The sequence below is a fragment of the Oncorhynchus masou genome, chromosome 1, assembly GCF_036934945.1.
Source record: "Oncorhynchus masou masou isolate Uvic2021 chromosome 1, UVic_Omas_1.1, whole genome shotgun sequence".
Classification (NCBI taxonomy): Eukaryota; Metazoa; Chordata; class Actinopteri; order Salmoniformes; family Salmonidae; genus Oncorhynchus; species Oncorhynchus masou.
The window spans coordinates 34,094,407-34,110,537 of NC_088212.1; the positions used below are offsets into that span (position 1 = coordinate 34,094,407).

The window sequence follows — 16,131 nt, forward strand, 5'->3', positions numbered from 1 at the left end:
TTCAACAACAACTAGCAATATATTCCATTTTGTAACACCAAACAAAAGACTCAGAGAAGGTGTTTTACCAAATGCTCAGAATATTTATTCATAGATTAACTGAACAAATATTGAATGTAACGTATGATGGACATCGGTTGTTTTAATGTAAGAGCAGTCAATACCAGCTCTTTCATCTATTTCCCTTGTCTTTGTTTTCCTCCAATGGCAGGAATAGGAGAGACCCTAACTACAGTTTTAACCCCTAGATACAATAACCATCACCTCAGATAGTAAACATATACAGGTTCACTACAATCTACATCAGTCTTTTAGTTGAACCAATTCCACATGTACAGTATAGCGTGTGTAGACACAGCATTAGCAAGTCATGTCTGGAAGTCTGTTGCCCTGATGAGTAGACGTCAGTCTTCATACCAGGCAAAAGTCTAGCAGTAATAATAATGCTTTTATAAAAGGGATGATTGCTTGTGAAAAGCCCCTTTAAAAGCCTTGCTCCTCTCACAATGCCCCCCCGAAATGCAGAAATGCACAATCTCCTCTCTCCTCTTTTTCCCTCTTCCTCTCTTTCTCCCCCTCTCTTCTCTGTCCCATCCTCATTTTTCTGTCCTCTAACACCCCCTCCCAATATCTCTTCTCTGTTCCTTCTCTCCTCTTCCATGCTCGGTGTGTTTATTCAGTGTTCTGGGCACTGTACTCCTGGTAATCTTCAGGGATGGTGTCTGTAGAGGGACAAACAGAACAGAGAGGTGTTGACTTAAACATCCTGTAGCAATGACAATACTTAGACAGCTTCTTTCCTATCAGAGTGCTGTGACCGGCGCTAGTCTCTGTATCTGTCTGCTAGTTGGCTGAGTGGGCTGTCATTCACCATTGCAGCGGTACTTGAGGTTGGACCAGATTATGTTTTCCTGGGAGAAACAGAAGACTCCCAGTCTCCCTCCTCGCATACTGTTGTCTATCTTCACCCCAGAGTCTGCTACCAGGTTGGGACCCTCATAGAAACGCGCCCTAAACAGAAAACACACACATGGTTCAGAGTGTTTGCGTGGGTGTGTGTTAGTGGGTGTGTCGTCTCCAAACCCGACCCTAGCCAACACAGTGACTAAGGTCTGGTTTCAATTATGGACTCTAGGCATAGAGGAACTATCTCACTGGCTACATCACTACTTAATCTGATTTAATCAAATACAAAATAGTAACTAGCAAGATGGAGATCACAGTGGGTTTTTTAATGAGTGCATTTCGCAAGTGGCTACCTCAACTAAAACCACTGCAAAGATTTTTTTGCCTGATGTAGTTCCTGTATGACAAAAGAGTCCATAATTTAAACCAGACCCTAGTCACTATGTTGCCTAGTCACTATGTTGCCTAGTCACTATGTTGCCTAGTCACTGTGTTGCCTAGTCACTGTGATGCCTAGTCACTGTGTTGCCTAGGGTAGAGTTTTCCAGACTGTAGTGTGTGGTTGTGTGTCTCTCACCTGATGTATCCAACCTGTGGTCTGTGCTGTAGATACCAGCGGTAGGACACCTTGTCCTTCCAACCCACGTTCCTCTTGTCCTTCCACAGCAGACGTACCTGGTCGTTGGTGTCTCCTGTGTGCCACAGGGAGTTCCTTAGATACTCCCCTGGACCTGTCTTAGACTTCACTGCCTGGAGGAGGGAGGGAGAGGTAGGACACGGTAAGAAAGAAAGGTCCGAAGCCTTTTGAGATTGATTAAACTTTTATTTAACTAGGCAAGTCAGTTAAGAACAAATTCTTATTTACAATGACAGTCTACACCGGCCAACCCGGACCAATTGTGCGCCACTCTATGGGACTCCCAATCACAGCCGGTTGTGATACAGCCTGAATTCAAACCAGGGTGTTTGTGGTGACACCTCTAACACTGAGATGCAGAGCCTTAGACCGCTGCACCACTCAGGAGCCCATGTAAATCAATCAATATTTATAAGCCTTTTTTACATCAGCAGATGTCACAAACTGCTATACAGAAACACAACCTAAAACTCCAAACAGCAAGCAATGCAGATGTATAAGCACAGTAGCACACACACACCCCTATACCTTCCCTAGACCTATAGGGCACCAGGTACACTAGCCATTATAGCATTGGGCCAGTAAACGAAAGGTTGCTGGTTTGAGTACCTGAGTTGACAAAGTGAAAAATCTGCCGATGTGTCCTTGGGCAAGGCACTTAACCCTAATTTGCTCCAGGGGCACTGTACTACCATGGCTGACCCTGTAAAACTGCACCTATCTGGTGTATGTGACCATTTATTTGTATTTGTTACCTTGAGCTGTATGCCAGGCTCAGCCACAGCTCTGAAGGGTACAGCCTGCCAGTAGGTCTGCTCAGTCTGTTTCCACATGACCACGTAGAACGAGGAGGAGTCCTGGTAGCCGAAGATGAAGCCTGCATAGTCATCATCAGTCACCGTGTTCACGTGGAACGTCCCCTCAAAGTCCACCCCACTGAACGCTGTGTAGCCTACACACAGACACGCACACACATACACACAACACAGGCTTATTACATCAAATCAAACTGTATTTGTCACATGTGCCAAATACAACAAAAGTAGACCTTACCATGAAATTCTTACTTACAAGCCCTTAACCAACAGTGCAGTTCAAGAAGAAAATATTTACCAAATAAACTAAAGTAAAAAATTATAAAAAGTAACACAATAAAATAACAATATTAAGGCTTTATACAGGGGGTACCAGTACCGAGTCAACATGCGGGGTACAGGTTAGTTGAGGTCATTTATACATGTAGGTAGGGGTGAAGTGACTATGCATAGATAATACACAGCGAGTAGCAGCAGTGTAAAAACAAAGTGGTCAATGTAAATAGTACGGGTGGACATTTGATTAATTGTTCAGCAGTCTTATTGCCTGGGGGGTAGACGCTGTTAAGGAACCTTTTGGTCCTAGACTTGGCGCTCCGGTAGCGCTTGCCAGAGCAGGTGACTGGGGTCTCAGACAATTTTGGGGGCTTTTCTCTGGCACCGCCTGGTATAGAGGTCCTGGATGGCAGGAAGCTTGGCCCCAGTGATGTACTGAGCCGTACGCACTACCCTCTGTGGCGTCTTACGGTCATATGCCAAGCAGTTGCCATATCAGGCGGTGATGCAACCGGTCAGGATGCTCTCGATGGTGCAGCTGTATAACTTTTTGAGGATCTGGGGACCCATGCCAAATCTTTTCAGTCTCCTGAGGGGGAAAAGGTGTTGTCGGGCCCTCTTCACGACTGTCTTGGTGTGTTTGGACCATAATAGTTAGTTGGTGATGTGGACACCAAGGAACTTGAAGCTCTCGACCCGCTCCACTACAGCCCCATCGATGTCAACGGTGACTGTTCAGCCCGCCTTTTCCTGTAGTCCACGAATGGCTCCTTTGTCTCACACACACACACTGAACAATGTGGGGCCGAACACATACAGAGTGAGTGGCAGTGAGGGTGGACATCCGCCTGTTAAATGGGAACTGAGAGTTGTCTTACCTACAGCGAGGCCAGGGTCAGAGTTCATAGTCTGGACTATCTCCATACCCTAGGGAGAGGAGGAGAGAGAAAGTTATGATACAACAGATGACATACTAGAGAGTACTCCACTACCTACTGTACACAGCATAGATCAAACTTAATCAAATAACTCAATTGAGGATCAAATGGTGTACTTCATGCTCTTATTTTTGCATACTCTTTGACCCTACAACTGTTATTGTTACTCAATATCTGCTAGATGACTAAAATGTTAGCATGTTTAATGACGATAAGGTCACCTGGTTGAGAACCACCCAGTTGGGATCAATCTGGGCGTCACCCTCAGGGTCCAGTACTACCGTCTGATAGGCTCTGAAGTCTGTCAGGGTGACCTCAGCATTCTCTGGACAGTTGTCTATCCTGTCAATCACCTTGTCCTGGTCAAAGTCCCCTGCACACGCATCACCCACGCCGTCATCTGGAACACATGCACACACATACGCCGGATTAGTGTACTGTACATCAATGCATCATTGAGCCAGCTAGGTCTTTGTGACACACACACAGACACACACACACACACACACACACACACACACACACACTGAAGAACAACTAAACTAGAGAGAGCATTGCTATAATACAGCGGGAAGGAAGAGGATCAGTGTTGTGACTGACTGTCCTCATCTGTCTGGTCAGGGTTGACCACCAGTCTGCAGTTGTCTGCTTGGTCCAGGATACCGTCGTTGTCATCGTCATCGTCACACTCGTCTCCCTGTCCGTCCTTATCTGTGTCCAGCTGGGAGGAGTTGATGACTGTAGGACAGTTGTCCTTGGTGTTCTGGTGACCGTCCCCATCACTGATAGAGAGGAGAGTCAAAGTCAACCCAGTACACTCACTATCAGTAAGATTCACTTCTAAAGGTGTGGATATGTTTATAGAAGGATCTACCTGTCTATGTTGGTGTCACATGTGTCTCCTACAAGATCATCATCAACATCTGACTGTGGGAGAAGAAACATAAATATCATTCAATAATGTCATGAGGCTGCACTACCCTGATACTGGCTATATTAACAGTGGGTTTCAGTCTGGGGTTGGGGTAAAGGTTTGATATTTCTTAGGATATTTTACCTGTAGGTTGTGGTGCCATGGTTGTGTTGTGGTTGTGTTGTGTTGTAGTTGTGTTGTGGTTGTGTTGTGCAGTGTTGTGGTTGTGTTGTAGTTGTGCTATGGTTCTGTTGTGGTTGAGTTGTTGTTTTACGGTTACCTGGTTGGGGTTGACCATGTCAGGACAGCTGTCACAGGCGTCTCCCACCCCATCGTTGTCTCTGTCCCTCTGGTCTAGGTTGGCCACACGCTGGCAGTTATCCAGAATGTTCTTCAGGCCTGACCACAAAAACACAAATACAGATAAAAACACAGACACAGTTAATTTTCTAGTCTGAGTGTTTAGTGTCCTCGGGCCCCAGATGACAGTGTTTGTTCAGGGCAGAGTTGAATAGTTTCCACTGGCTGCTGGCAGGGTTTATAATGGATTTTTTTTTTAGCAGAGACAGACATGACCAAGTGTTAGAGGGGTAGACATGACCAAACGATCAAGAGGTTGGAGACCTGCCCCAGCGCACATGCAGGAAACATCAAACGCACGCACACACACACACACACACACACACACACACACACACACACACACACACACACACACACACACACACACACACAGATTAGACCAGGGCACAGTTTCACTGCATCTGCCAATGGAACAAATGAGAGTTAAAAAAAAGAGGTAATCTAGTAGCTAAAGAGCACAATTCCAAATGGATCAATTATATTGAGAAATGGGAACTAATTTAAATCAATGTTTTTACTAGTGTTTAGAACTTTATGAGGTGGAACCCTACCCCCAGCTCCTGTTTTCCCTGTAAACAGATGAGCTAATAGGTAGCAGACTTTGATGGAAGACAGACTGAAACAGACTAAGAGTAGTGAATGGATTCAACAGATATGGCTCTGCTCTGTTGAAGACAGTGAAAATGTCTGGAACCGCTGGAGACAGGAGACTGTTTTCAACCAGACAGCTAGACTGACCTCAGACTAATTGTGGTTTTGGGAAAAACGCCATGGATAAAGACGTCTCGGTGTGAAAAAGTACTGCTTCACTACCTTAAAACAAATCACTAGCTGTGGTAGAATTTCCTTCCGTCTCCAACTCTCTAATGACCAAAGCCCGGGGAAGGCACGTCAAAGCACACACACACACACACCGTCTCCATCCATGTCATCGTCACAGTCATCGCCTAGCCCATCCTTGTCCGTGTCTCGTTGATCAGGGTTCTCCGTCGTCAAGCAGTTGTCACACGCGTCGCCATGGAGATCCTTATCGCTGTTCTTCTGGTTCACGTTAGGATGCAGCCAACAGTTATCCTGAGTTACACAGAGACAGAGTTACTGCACATGTTAAAGGTGTATCCTATTTGATTGTGAATGCACTATACCCAAAAGGCGTGTAACAGTTGTGTGCTTGTACCTCTATGTTAACGATGCCGTCGCTATCAGCGTCATCATCACAGGCGTCCCCGAGCCCGTCCCTGTCTGCATCCTCTTGGCCAGAGTTAGGAACAAACATACAGTTGTCCTGGAAACAAACATGGAGGCTGCCTTACTATGGGGGAGAGAGAGAGGATAAGAGGGAGGGAGAGGTAGAAGGAGAGGTAAAGATGTAGATGGGGCTGGAATTTACCTTCTTACAGTTGTTGTCCCTGCACCTTAGCTTGTCGTCTGGGTAAGCATCGATGTCTGTGTCCTTCCCACACACATAGCCATTACCTGCCCACCCTATGTCACACTGACGAACGGAAGAGGAAAGGTTTTGGATTTGATCTTGGATTGACTGCGCATTATTGTCACGTGTGTGTGTGTTCTCACCTGGCAGCTAACACTCCCGTCTCTCTCCACTACACACTGTGCATTGCTGTCACAGGGGTTGGGCTGGCCATTCCCACAGAGCCTCCCCCCACTGCAGCCGCTCACCTGGTCCCCAGAGAAGCCACTCTTACACTCCCCACAACGGAATGAACCCTGGGAGAGACAACAAATACAGGCCCAGGCTTCATCTCAGGCCTTTTATCAACAGGCTTGAATGGGAATATTCAAGCTGCTGTGACTCTTACCCTGGTGTTGTGGCAGTGAGAGTTGGCGGTGCAGCCTCCGTTGACTGGAGGACCCTGGCATTCATCTATATCATCACACACCTACCGACACACATGGAGAGGAATACACACACACACACACGGTAACCAGTGGTGTAGTGGTGCTTGGAGAAGTGGGTAAAAATGACCAAAGGGCCCACCCAATGAAGGAAAGGCACCCTGTGTAAAAGATTCTGTGACAAACAGTGACATACACTCTGAATGACCTAAAATGATAAATACCATATTGGTCTTAAATAAAGGTTAAATAAAGGTTTAAAAAAACACAAAAAAACAGCAGCTCTCTGAAGTATAACACACTCTATACCATGTGCCTATTACTGTTTATCAGCAATTTGCACGTGTGGTACCTGTTTGTGTGTAACTGTGTGGTACCAGTCTGTGTGACTGTGGTATCAATTTGTGTGACTGTATGGTACCTGTTTGAGTGATTTTGTGGTACCTGTTTGTCTGACTGTGTGGTACCTGTTTGTGTGACTGTGTGGTATCAATTTGTGTGACCGTGTGGTACCTGTTTGTGTGACTATGCGTTTCCTGTTTGTCTGACTGTGTGGTACCTGTTTGTGTGACTATACGTTTCCTGTTTGTCTGACTGTGTGGTACCTGTTTGTGTGACTATACGTTTCCTGTTTGTCTGACTGTGTGGTACCTGTTTGAGTGACTATACGTTACCTGTTTGTCTGACTGTGGTACCTGTTTGTGTGACTATACGTTTCCTGTTTGTCTGACTGTGTGGTACCTGTTTGTGTGACTATACGTTACCTGTTTGTCTGACTGTGGTACCTGTTTGTGTGACTATACGTTTCCTGTTTGTCTGACTGTGGTACCTGTTTGTGTGACTATACGTTTCCTGTTTGTCTGACTGTGTGGTACCTGTTTGTCTGACTGTGTGGTACCTGTTTGTGTGACTATGCGTTTCCTGTTTGTCTGACTGTGTGGTACCTGTTTGTGTGACTATGCGTTTCCTGTTTGTCTGACCGTGTGGTACCTGTTTGTGTGACTATACGTTTCCTGTTTGTCTGACTGTGTTGTACCTGTTTGTGTGACTATACGTTTCCTGTTTGTCTGACTGTGTGGTACCTGTTTGAGTGACTATACGTTACCTGTTTGTCTGACTGTGGTACCTGTTTGTGTGACTATACGTTTCCTGTTTGTCTGACTGTGTGGTACCTGTTTGAGTGACTATACGTTACCTGTTTGAGGGACTATACGTTTCCTGTTTGTCTGACTGTGTGGTACCTGTTTGTGACTATACGTTACCTGTTTGTCTGACTGTGGTACCTGTTTGTGTGACTATACGTTTCCTGTTTGTCTGACTGTGTGGTACCTGTTTGAGTGACTATACGTTACCTGTTTGAGGGACTATACGTTTCCTGTTTGTCTGACTGTGTGGTACCTGTTTGTGACTATACGTTACCTGTTTGTCTGACTGTAGTACCTGTTTGTGTGACTATACGTTTCCTGTTTGTCTGACTGTGTGGTACCTGTTTGAGTGACTATACGTTACCTGTTTGAGGGACTATACGTTACCTGTTTGTCTGATAGTGTGGTACCTGTTTGAGTGACTATACGTTACCTGTTTGAGGGACTATACGTTACCTGTTTGTCTGATAGTGTGGTACCTGTTTGAGTGACTATACGTTACCTGTTTGAGGGACTATACGTTACCTGTTTGTCTGATAGTGTGGTACCTGTTTGAGTGACTATACGTTACCTGTTTGAGGGACTATACGTTACCTGTTTGTCTGACAGTTTTTTACCTGTTTGAGGGACTATACGTTACCTGTTTGTGTGACTGTGCGTAGGACACTCCCACTCCGTTGATCTCAAGACCAGTGTATCCCAGAGGGCATCTCTCACAGCGGAACCCAGGAGCTGTGTTCACACACCTCACGCCGGGGAAGCAGGGGTTAAACTGGCACTGCAACACACACACGTTAGCGTTCACACCATACGCTGGGGAAGTAGGGGTTAAAGGTTAAACTGACCCGGTAACACACACCCCCCCTACCTCGTTCACGTCATCACAGTGAACTCCGTCTCCAGTGTATCCGTCGGGGCAGGGGGCGCAGGTGAAGCGTCCTCCCTCGGCCGGGATACACATGTCCTGATTGAAACAAATACCTGGACTACACTTGGACGGGCCTGACCGTGGACCTGTACCTGGGCCTGACGCCATGTTGCCACCCAGACCTACAGACAGAGACACACACATGTATAATATAACATCACACACAACCTGAGTATCCTCAATCAGTATCAGTCTCATCAGTATCTTATTGATCCAGTTTCAGTTGACAGCTAAAATAAGAGCATGCACATAAGAAAGTCATTCATTATCATCAGAAAGCATTAGTCCTAAGCAGTAACAGTAGCACTGTATTAGTAGTAATAGATCTAAGAGGACAGCTTACCACATGCCAGACACTCTGAGATGGTGTTTCTGAGGAATGTGGTCTCCTTAATCTTTTACGGGGGAAAGAAAATAGCAGTTTACTGTAGACACAGAGAAAAAGACAAATGGCGGTGCCTTGAAAGGTGAGGGTACAACAGCATGTCTACTGTAAGGCAGGTGATGTACCTGCTGGAGGAGCAGGTCCTTCATCTCTGACATCATCTTGTGGAGCTCTAACATCTGAGACGGATCCTGTCCGCCTGCCTGGAGGCCTGTGGGAAATGTAGTCTTTAGCTACGGTTTAGCTAAAGTGTATTTCTATGTTCCATCATACAGACTACATGACTTGATGGTTTATGATAACTTATGTCAAAATGAGTCAAATGTACAGTATGGCAGAGACCCACAATGTGACGTCAGAAACGGTCAAGTCATGTTTCAGGCAGCTTATAACAGGCGTGCGTTCTTACCCAGTAGCTGAATAGTACCCAGAGACTCGCTCTGGTGTATGCTGCAGTCCTGGAGCGTAGCGACGTTATCTAACGTGTCCTCTATCACCAGTTTCAGGTCCGTCAACTCATCCTGACAGAGACAGGTGGACAAGTGGTTGGTGAGTGACAACACACAAAACAAAAATCGTACTCATCTGTACCTATGCTAGTCTTGTGTCCTACCTGCCCGGTGGGCTGCAGGGTCCTAAGCGCCACCTTGTTGTGTCCAGGTGTCAGCGACCCGAAGGCAGCTGGCAGCTCGTCCACAGTGTGAGCCAGTCTACAGTCTACGTAGACCGCCATACGACCTGGTCCTCTCTGCAGACCGCTGGCATGGATCATCACATGATGCTCCTTGCCATCCGCCAGAGAGGGGTGGCTAAAACTGGTGGTGCCAGCCCTACCATCAGTCTTCTGGTAACGGATCGTCACTGAGGGAAAGGTCAGTTAGATGCTTAGGAATGATAATTGAAGAGGGAGGGAGAGAAGGAGGAATATTTGATTTAGATGTATGATCCCATTTGTAAATTGAGACAGACAGCACGGCAGTGTTTACCCTTGTTGAGTTTGGCCTGCAGGGTGAACTCCAGGTACTTGCTGTTGTCCCTGGGGTTAATGATGCTGTAGAGATGAGAGGGGGACTTGCTATGGAGCCTGAAGGAGGAGAGGAGGAAGGCCTCATCCAGACCTTTATTCTTCAGCCCTCCCTGCGTCAGGTCAGGCAGGCAGTCTGGAGACACCAGCAGGTCGTACACTAACACAGGACACACACAAACAACACAGAGACAACGTTTATTCAGAAGTCATGTGTTTGTGCCTGTGTGCATGTGTGTGTGACTGTTGTTAGTGAGTTTATTAAGTGTGTGACGTCATGCTTGTGGCAATTACTGATGAGCTGTAGAGCTGCTCGTGCTGAGTGTCAGGGCTTTATGAAGTGTGTGTGCGTGTGTGTGTGTGTGTGTGTGTGTGTGTGTGTGTGTGTGTGTGTGTGTGTGTGTGTGTGTGTGTGTGTGTGTGTGTGTGTGTGTGTGTGTGTGTGTGTGTGTGTGTTGCCACTGTTTTATGGCGTGGCAGATTGACCAAAGGGCCAGCAGTAAACTCTTTCCACTGGAACAAATCCACTGCTTCTACAGCCATGACCCAAATTCTGGAATAATACTAAGAGATGTGTGTTTGTATGGAAAAATTGATGCGTTTGGACTCCAGAGAAATTAAGTTATTGCACACTTTCCTAAAGCCAATCAGTGTCATTCTATTTGGGTCACCCTATCGATAGATGTGTAATTATGTGACCTTTTCCACAACACAATGCATTAAACCCAAACCCGTTAAAGTCAATTTTTTATTTTATTTTATTTTTTATTTCACCTTTATTTAACCAGGTAGGCCAGTTGAGAACAAGTTCTCATTTACAACTGCAACCTGGCCAAGATAAAGCAAAGCAATGCAACACAAACAACACAGAGTTACACAATCAATAAACAAATGTACAGTCAATAACACAATAGAAATGTCTATATACAGTTTGTGCAAATTAAGTAAGATAAGGGAGGTAAGGCAATAAATAGGCCATAGTGGCGAAATAATTACAATTTAGCAATTAAACACTGGAGTGATAGATGTGCAGAAGATGAATGTGCAAGTAGAGATACTGGGGTGCAAAGGAGCAAAAAATAAATAACAATATGGGGATGAGGTAGTTGGGTGGGTTATTTACAGATCATTTTAACTGAGGCGCTGCTAAATATATCATTATAATTCATCAGAAAATCATTGCAAAATGCATGATGTAATGAGTAATGGAGAAATGACAGATTCCGAGAAGCAAAGTTAGATATTCAGATTTAGTGTAGATTGAGTAGATTTAGATGTTATAGATTAAGAAATTACAGACTCAGTAGATTAAGAAGGTACAGATTGAGTATATTGATAAGGTACTACAACAAATAAAGGTTACTGGTTTACTAGTTTAGGAGCATTTTGATCGGTCAGAGAGGGGTATTGATAGGTGCTAGGTTGAGGTACTCACCAATGCCTTGTGCTGTGACAGTCGTGGCCAGTTGTAGCATCAGCAGAGAGAGGACCACTTTTCTGATCCACACCCCCATCCTCACACTTCCTAGTCTTCAGCCTTCAGCACAAACCAGTCCTGAGAGCCCAGGTTGGGTCACCGTCACGACTAGTACACAGTACACCTGGTCCTACAGACAGGGATCAATACAGCAGCTATCTATTTAGAATACCTCTGGTGCTGACTGATTGATAGACAGACTGATAAACTGACAGACAGATGTGGAAAGCAGAGTCCCAGTAGCAGTGGGGAGATTCTCCTGTGGCTACAGACTGACTTTTTTTTAAAGGGGCCAGACTTTAAAGTAGAGGGGTGTGTTCCTGCATTCCTGTAGCTGCAGATGGGTTTTGAAAAGGGAGGGTAACGTCTCAGTGTTCCTGTAGGGACTGTGTTTTTAAGGAGTTGGTGTGTGTGTGTTTGGTCCAGGAGGGAGATGTCCAGACCTTGGACTTTGAGACAGTTTTTAACTCTGGAGGAGTTTCAAGTTGAGAGTCTGGTCCTCATCTCTGGGCTCCTTTTGGTAACCGCAAGATATTTCTACATCTTAGAGGCTTCAGAGAAACAGACCATTCTCAGATGCATTTACCACGTTCTGTGTGTCGGTCTGTCTGTTTTTCTATTTTCTCATTTTATTTGACCTTTCTTTGACCAGGAAGTCTTTAAAGAGAGAGAAATTAAATCTATCAGATAATCACACAATTTCCTGTAGTTCAAGTGTCCGTAGTTCAGTTCACCCACATACCTATTCTGGCTGTGGGCACTGGCCCACCCTATTCCCATCAGGTGCTGTACGGACGCCATATTGGAGCCTTTACCTATGACACAAAGGGGAAAATACAGATAAAACCAGCTGGAAGGAATAAGAGTTACTGAAAATTACACAATGCATGACCATGTCATAAATACTTCACATTCTTTCTTCTGGACATAGTACTTATGATATTTACTATCTTGTAAAGATATAGGGCCCAGGAGACCTATATACTGTAGTAGAAAACCACCTTTCAAATAATTACTATTTTAAGACATGGAGAGTCCATTGCCATATGCATGGACATGTAGAGTTAGACCAGTCAAGTCTGACTGACATAATTGTTCCGCTATGTAACTTCCTAGTAATGGAGTCACCCCCCCATAATCATAGGTTTTATGGTCATAGAGCTGCATAGAGCTGCAGTTAACCCTGCAGGTTGCAATCATCCGTAAAGTGGGCGTGGAAGAGGTGAAAAAAGTATTGTAATCTAACAACAATGACAAGCCACCTGGGTCTGACAATTTTGATAGAACATTACTGAGGATTATTGCAGACTATATTGCCACTCCTATTTTTTTTATCTCTTCAATCTAAGCCTGCAGGAAAATGTGTCCCCCTGGAGGGAAGCAAATGTCATTTTCACCCTGCTGGTCATCTATGAATGTTTGAACATCTTGATAACAACCTGGCCTTAATGACCATGTACTCTAATAATCTCCACCCGGCACAGCCAGAAGAAGAGAGATCTGCTGATCTAAAAAAGGCTTTATAAATACATTTGATTGATTGATTCCGCTACCCAAGAATAGCAAAGCACACTTCACTGACTCAAACAGCTGACCAATAAGCCTGCGACCAAACCTTAGTAAACTTTTGGGGAAAAAATGGTTTGACCAGATACAATACTATTTCACAGTAAACAAATTACTGACTTTGAGCATGCTTATAGGGGAGGACACTCAACATGTGCGGCACTTACACAAATGACTTCTGATTGGCTGTAAGAAATTGATCAAAAGAAGCTTGTGAGAGCTTCGTTAGTCTTCATTGCAGCTTTTGACACGATTGATCATAATCTACTACTGTAAAAACATATGTGTTACGGCTTTTACATCCCCTGTTATATCGTAGATCGAGAGTTACCTGTCTAACAGATCACAGAGGGTGTTTTTTAATGGAAGCCTCACCAACATAATCCAGGTAGAGTCGAGCATTACCCAGGGAAGTTGTCTAGGCTCCTTACTTTTTTCCATCTTTACTAATGACCTGCCACTGGCACTGAGTAAAGCGTGTGTGTCTATGTATGCTGATGACTCAACATTACACACGTCAGCCTCCACTGCAAGTGAAATCACTGCAACACTTAAAAAAGAGCTGCAGTCAGTTTTAGAATGGGTGTTAGGTAATAAGCTAGTTTTAAATAAGTAAAAAACTAAAAGCATTGTAATTGGTGACAAACCATTCAATAAAACCCTAAACCTCAACTAAATCATGTAAAGAATCATTTGGTAAGTTGAGGAGACTAAACTGCTTGGTGTAAGCCTGGATTGTAAACGGTCATGATCAAAACATAATGATGCAACGTTAGCTGAGATGGGGAGAGGTCTGTCTGTAATAAAGCGCTGCTCTGCTTTCTTGACATTGTTATCAACAGAACAAGTCCTACAGGCCCTAGTTTTGTTGCACCTTGACCCAGTCATATGGTCAAGTGTCACAAAGGTCTTCGAAAGCCAAGTCAACAAACAGATTACCGACCATTTCGAATCTCACCATACCTTCTCTGCTATGCAATCTGGTTTCAGAGCTGGTCATGGGTGCACCTCAGCCACACTCAAGGTCCTAAACGATATCTTAACCGCCATCGATAAGAAACATTACTGTGCAGCCGTGTTCATTGATCTGGCCAAGGCTTTCGACTCTGTCAATCACCACATCCTCATCGGCAGACTCGACAGCCTTGGTTTCTCAAATGATTGCCTCGCCTGGTTCACCAACTTCTTCTCTGATAGAGTTCAGTGTGTCAAATCAGAGGGTCTGCTGTCCGGACCTCTGGCAGTCTCTATGGGGGTGCCACAGGGTTCAATTCTTGGACCGACTCTCTTCTCTGTATACATCAATGAGGTCGCTCTTGCTGCTGGTGAGTCTCTGATCCACCTCTACGTAGACGACACCATTCTGTATACTTCTGGCCCTTCTTTGGACACTGTGTTAACAACCCTCCAGGCAAGCTTCAATGCCATACAACTCTCCTTCCGTGGCCTCCAATTGCTCTTAAATACAAGTAAAACTAAATGCATGCTCTTCAACCGATCGCTACCCGCTCCTACCCGCCTGTCCAACATCACTACTCTGGACGGCTCTGATTTAGAATACGTGGACAACTACAAATACTTAGGTGTCTGGTTAGACTGTAAACTCTCCTTCCAGACCCATATCAAATATCTCCAATCCAAAGTTAAATCTAGAATTGGCTTCCTATTTCGCAACAAAGCATCCTTCACTCATGCTGCCAAACATACCCTTGTAAAACTGACCATCCTACCAATCCTCGACTTTGGCGATGTCATTTACAAAATAGCCTCCAATACCCTACTCAACAAATTGGATGCGGTCTATCACAGTGCAATCCGTTTTGTCACCAAAGCCCCATATACTACCCACCATTGCGACCTGTACGCTCTCGTTGGCTGGCCCTCGCTTCATACTCGTCGCCAAACCCACTGGCTCCATGTCATCTACAAGACCCTGCTAGGTAAAGTCCCCCCTTATCTCAGCTCGCTGGTCACCATAGCATCTCCCACCTGTAGCACACGCTCCAGCAGGTATATCTCTCTAGTCACCCCCAAAACCAATTCTTTCTTTGGCCGCCTCTCCTTCCAGTTCTCTGCTGCCAATGACTGGAACAAACTATAAAAAGCACTGAAACTGGAAACACTACATTTACATTTACATTTAAGTCATTTGGCAGACGCTCTTATCCAGAGCGACTTACAAATTGGTGAATTCACCTTATGACATCCAGTGGAACAGCCACTTTACAATAGTGCATCTAAATCATCTCCCTCAGTAGCTTTAAGCACCAACTGTCAGAGCAGCTCACAGATTACTGCACCTGTACATAGCCCACCTATATTTTAGCCCAAACAACTACCTCTTTCCCTACTGTATTTAATTTATTTTGCTCCTTTGCACCCCATTATTTTTATTTCTACTTTGCACATTCTTCCATTGCAAATCTACCATTCCAGTGTTTTACTTGCTATATTGTATTTACTTTGCCACCATGGCCTTTTTTTGCCTTTACCTCCCTTATCTCACCTCATTTGCTCACATTGTATATAGACTTGTTTATACTGTATTATTGACTGTATGTTTGTTTTGCTCCATGTGTAACTCTGTGTCGTATGTGTCGAACTGCTTTGCTTTATCTTGGCCAGGTCGCAATTGTAAATGAGAACTTGTTCTCAACTTGCCTACCTGGTTAAATAAAGGTGAAATAAAATAAATAAAAATAAAAAGAGAGACATAGGAATATTACAGTTAAATGTACATGGAGAGCTGACATCAATTACATCCCTGTCAATCTCTCCTGGTTCAAAGTAGAGGAGGGATTGAATGCATTACTACTTGTCTTTGTGAGAGGTATTGATCCCACAAGACATGTCACAAGGGGTCTATTCACCATCCCTAAGTCCAGAACAGACTCCTGGAAG

General features: G+C 44.7%; 1 protein-coding gene across 1 annotated transcript; it reads right to left on the bottom strand.

Moving 5' to 3' along the window:
* Positions 1–62: 62 nt before the first annotated feature.
* LOC135542628 (thrombospondin-4-B-like) lies at positions 63–12,017 on the bottom strand. The gene is made up of 22 exons (XM_064969740.1): positions 11,623–12,017; positions 10,150–10,347; positions 9,777–10,024; positions 9,573–9,684; positions 9,289–9,374; positions 9,122–9,173; positions 8,719–8,900; positions 8,491–8,628; positions 6,669–6,749; positions 6,424–6,576; positions 6,239–6,343; positions 6,026–6,133; positions 5,763–5,922; positions 4,766–4,884; positions 4,447–4,499; positions 4,173–4,354; positions 3,794–3,972; positions 3,513–3,561; positions 2,299–2,495; positions 1,484–1,656; positions 872–1,011; positions 63–722 (listed from the first exon to the last, which is right to left on the bottom strand). Exons 1-22 carry the CDS (start codon positions 11,699–11,701, stop codon positions 673–675), a joined length of 2,844 nt encoding a protein of 947 aa, XP_064825812.1. The 5' UTR covers positions 11,702–12,017; the 3' UTR covers positions 63–672.
* Positions 12,018–16,131: the final 4,114 nt, after the last annotated feature.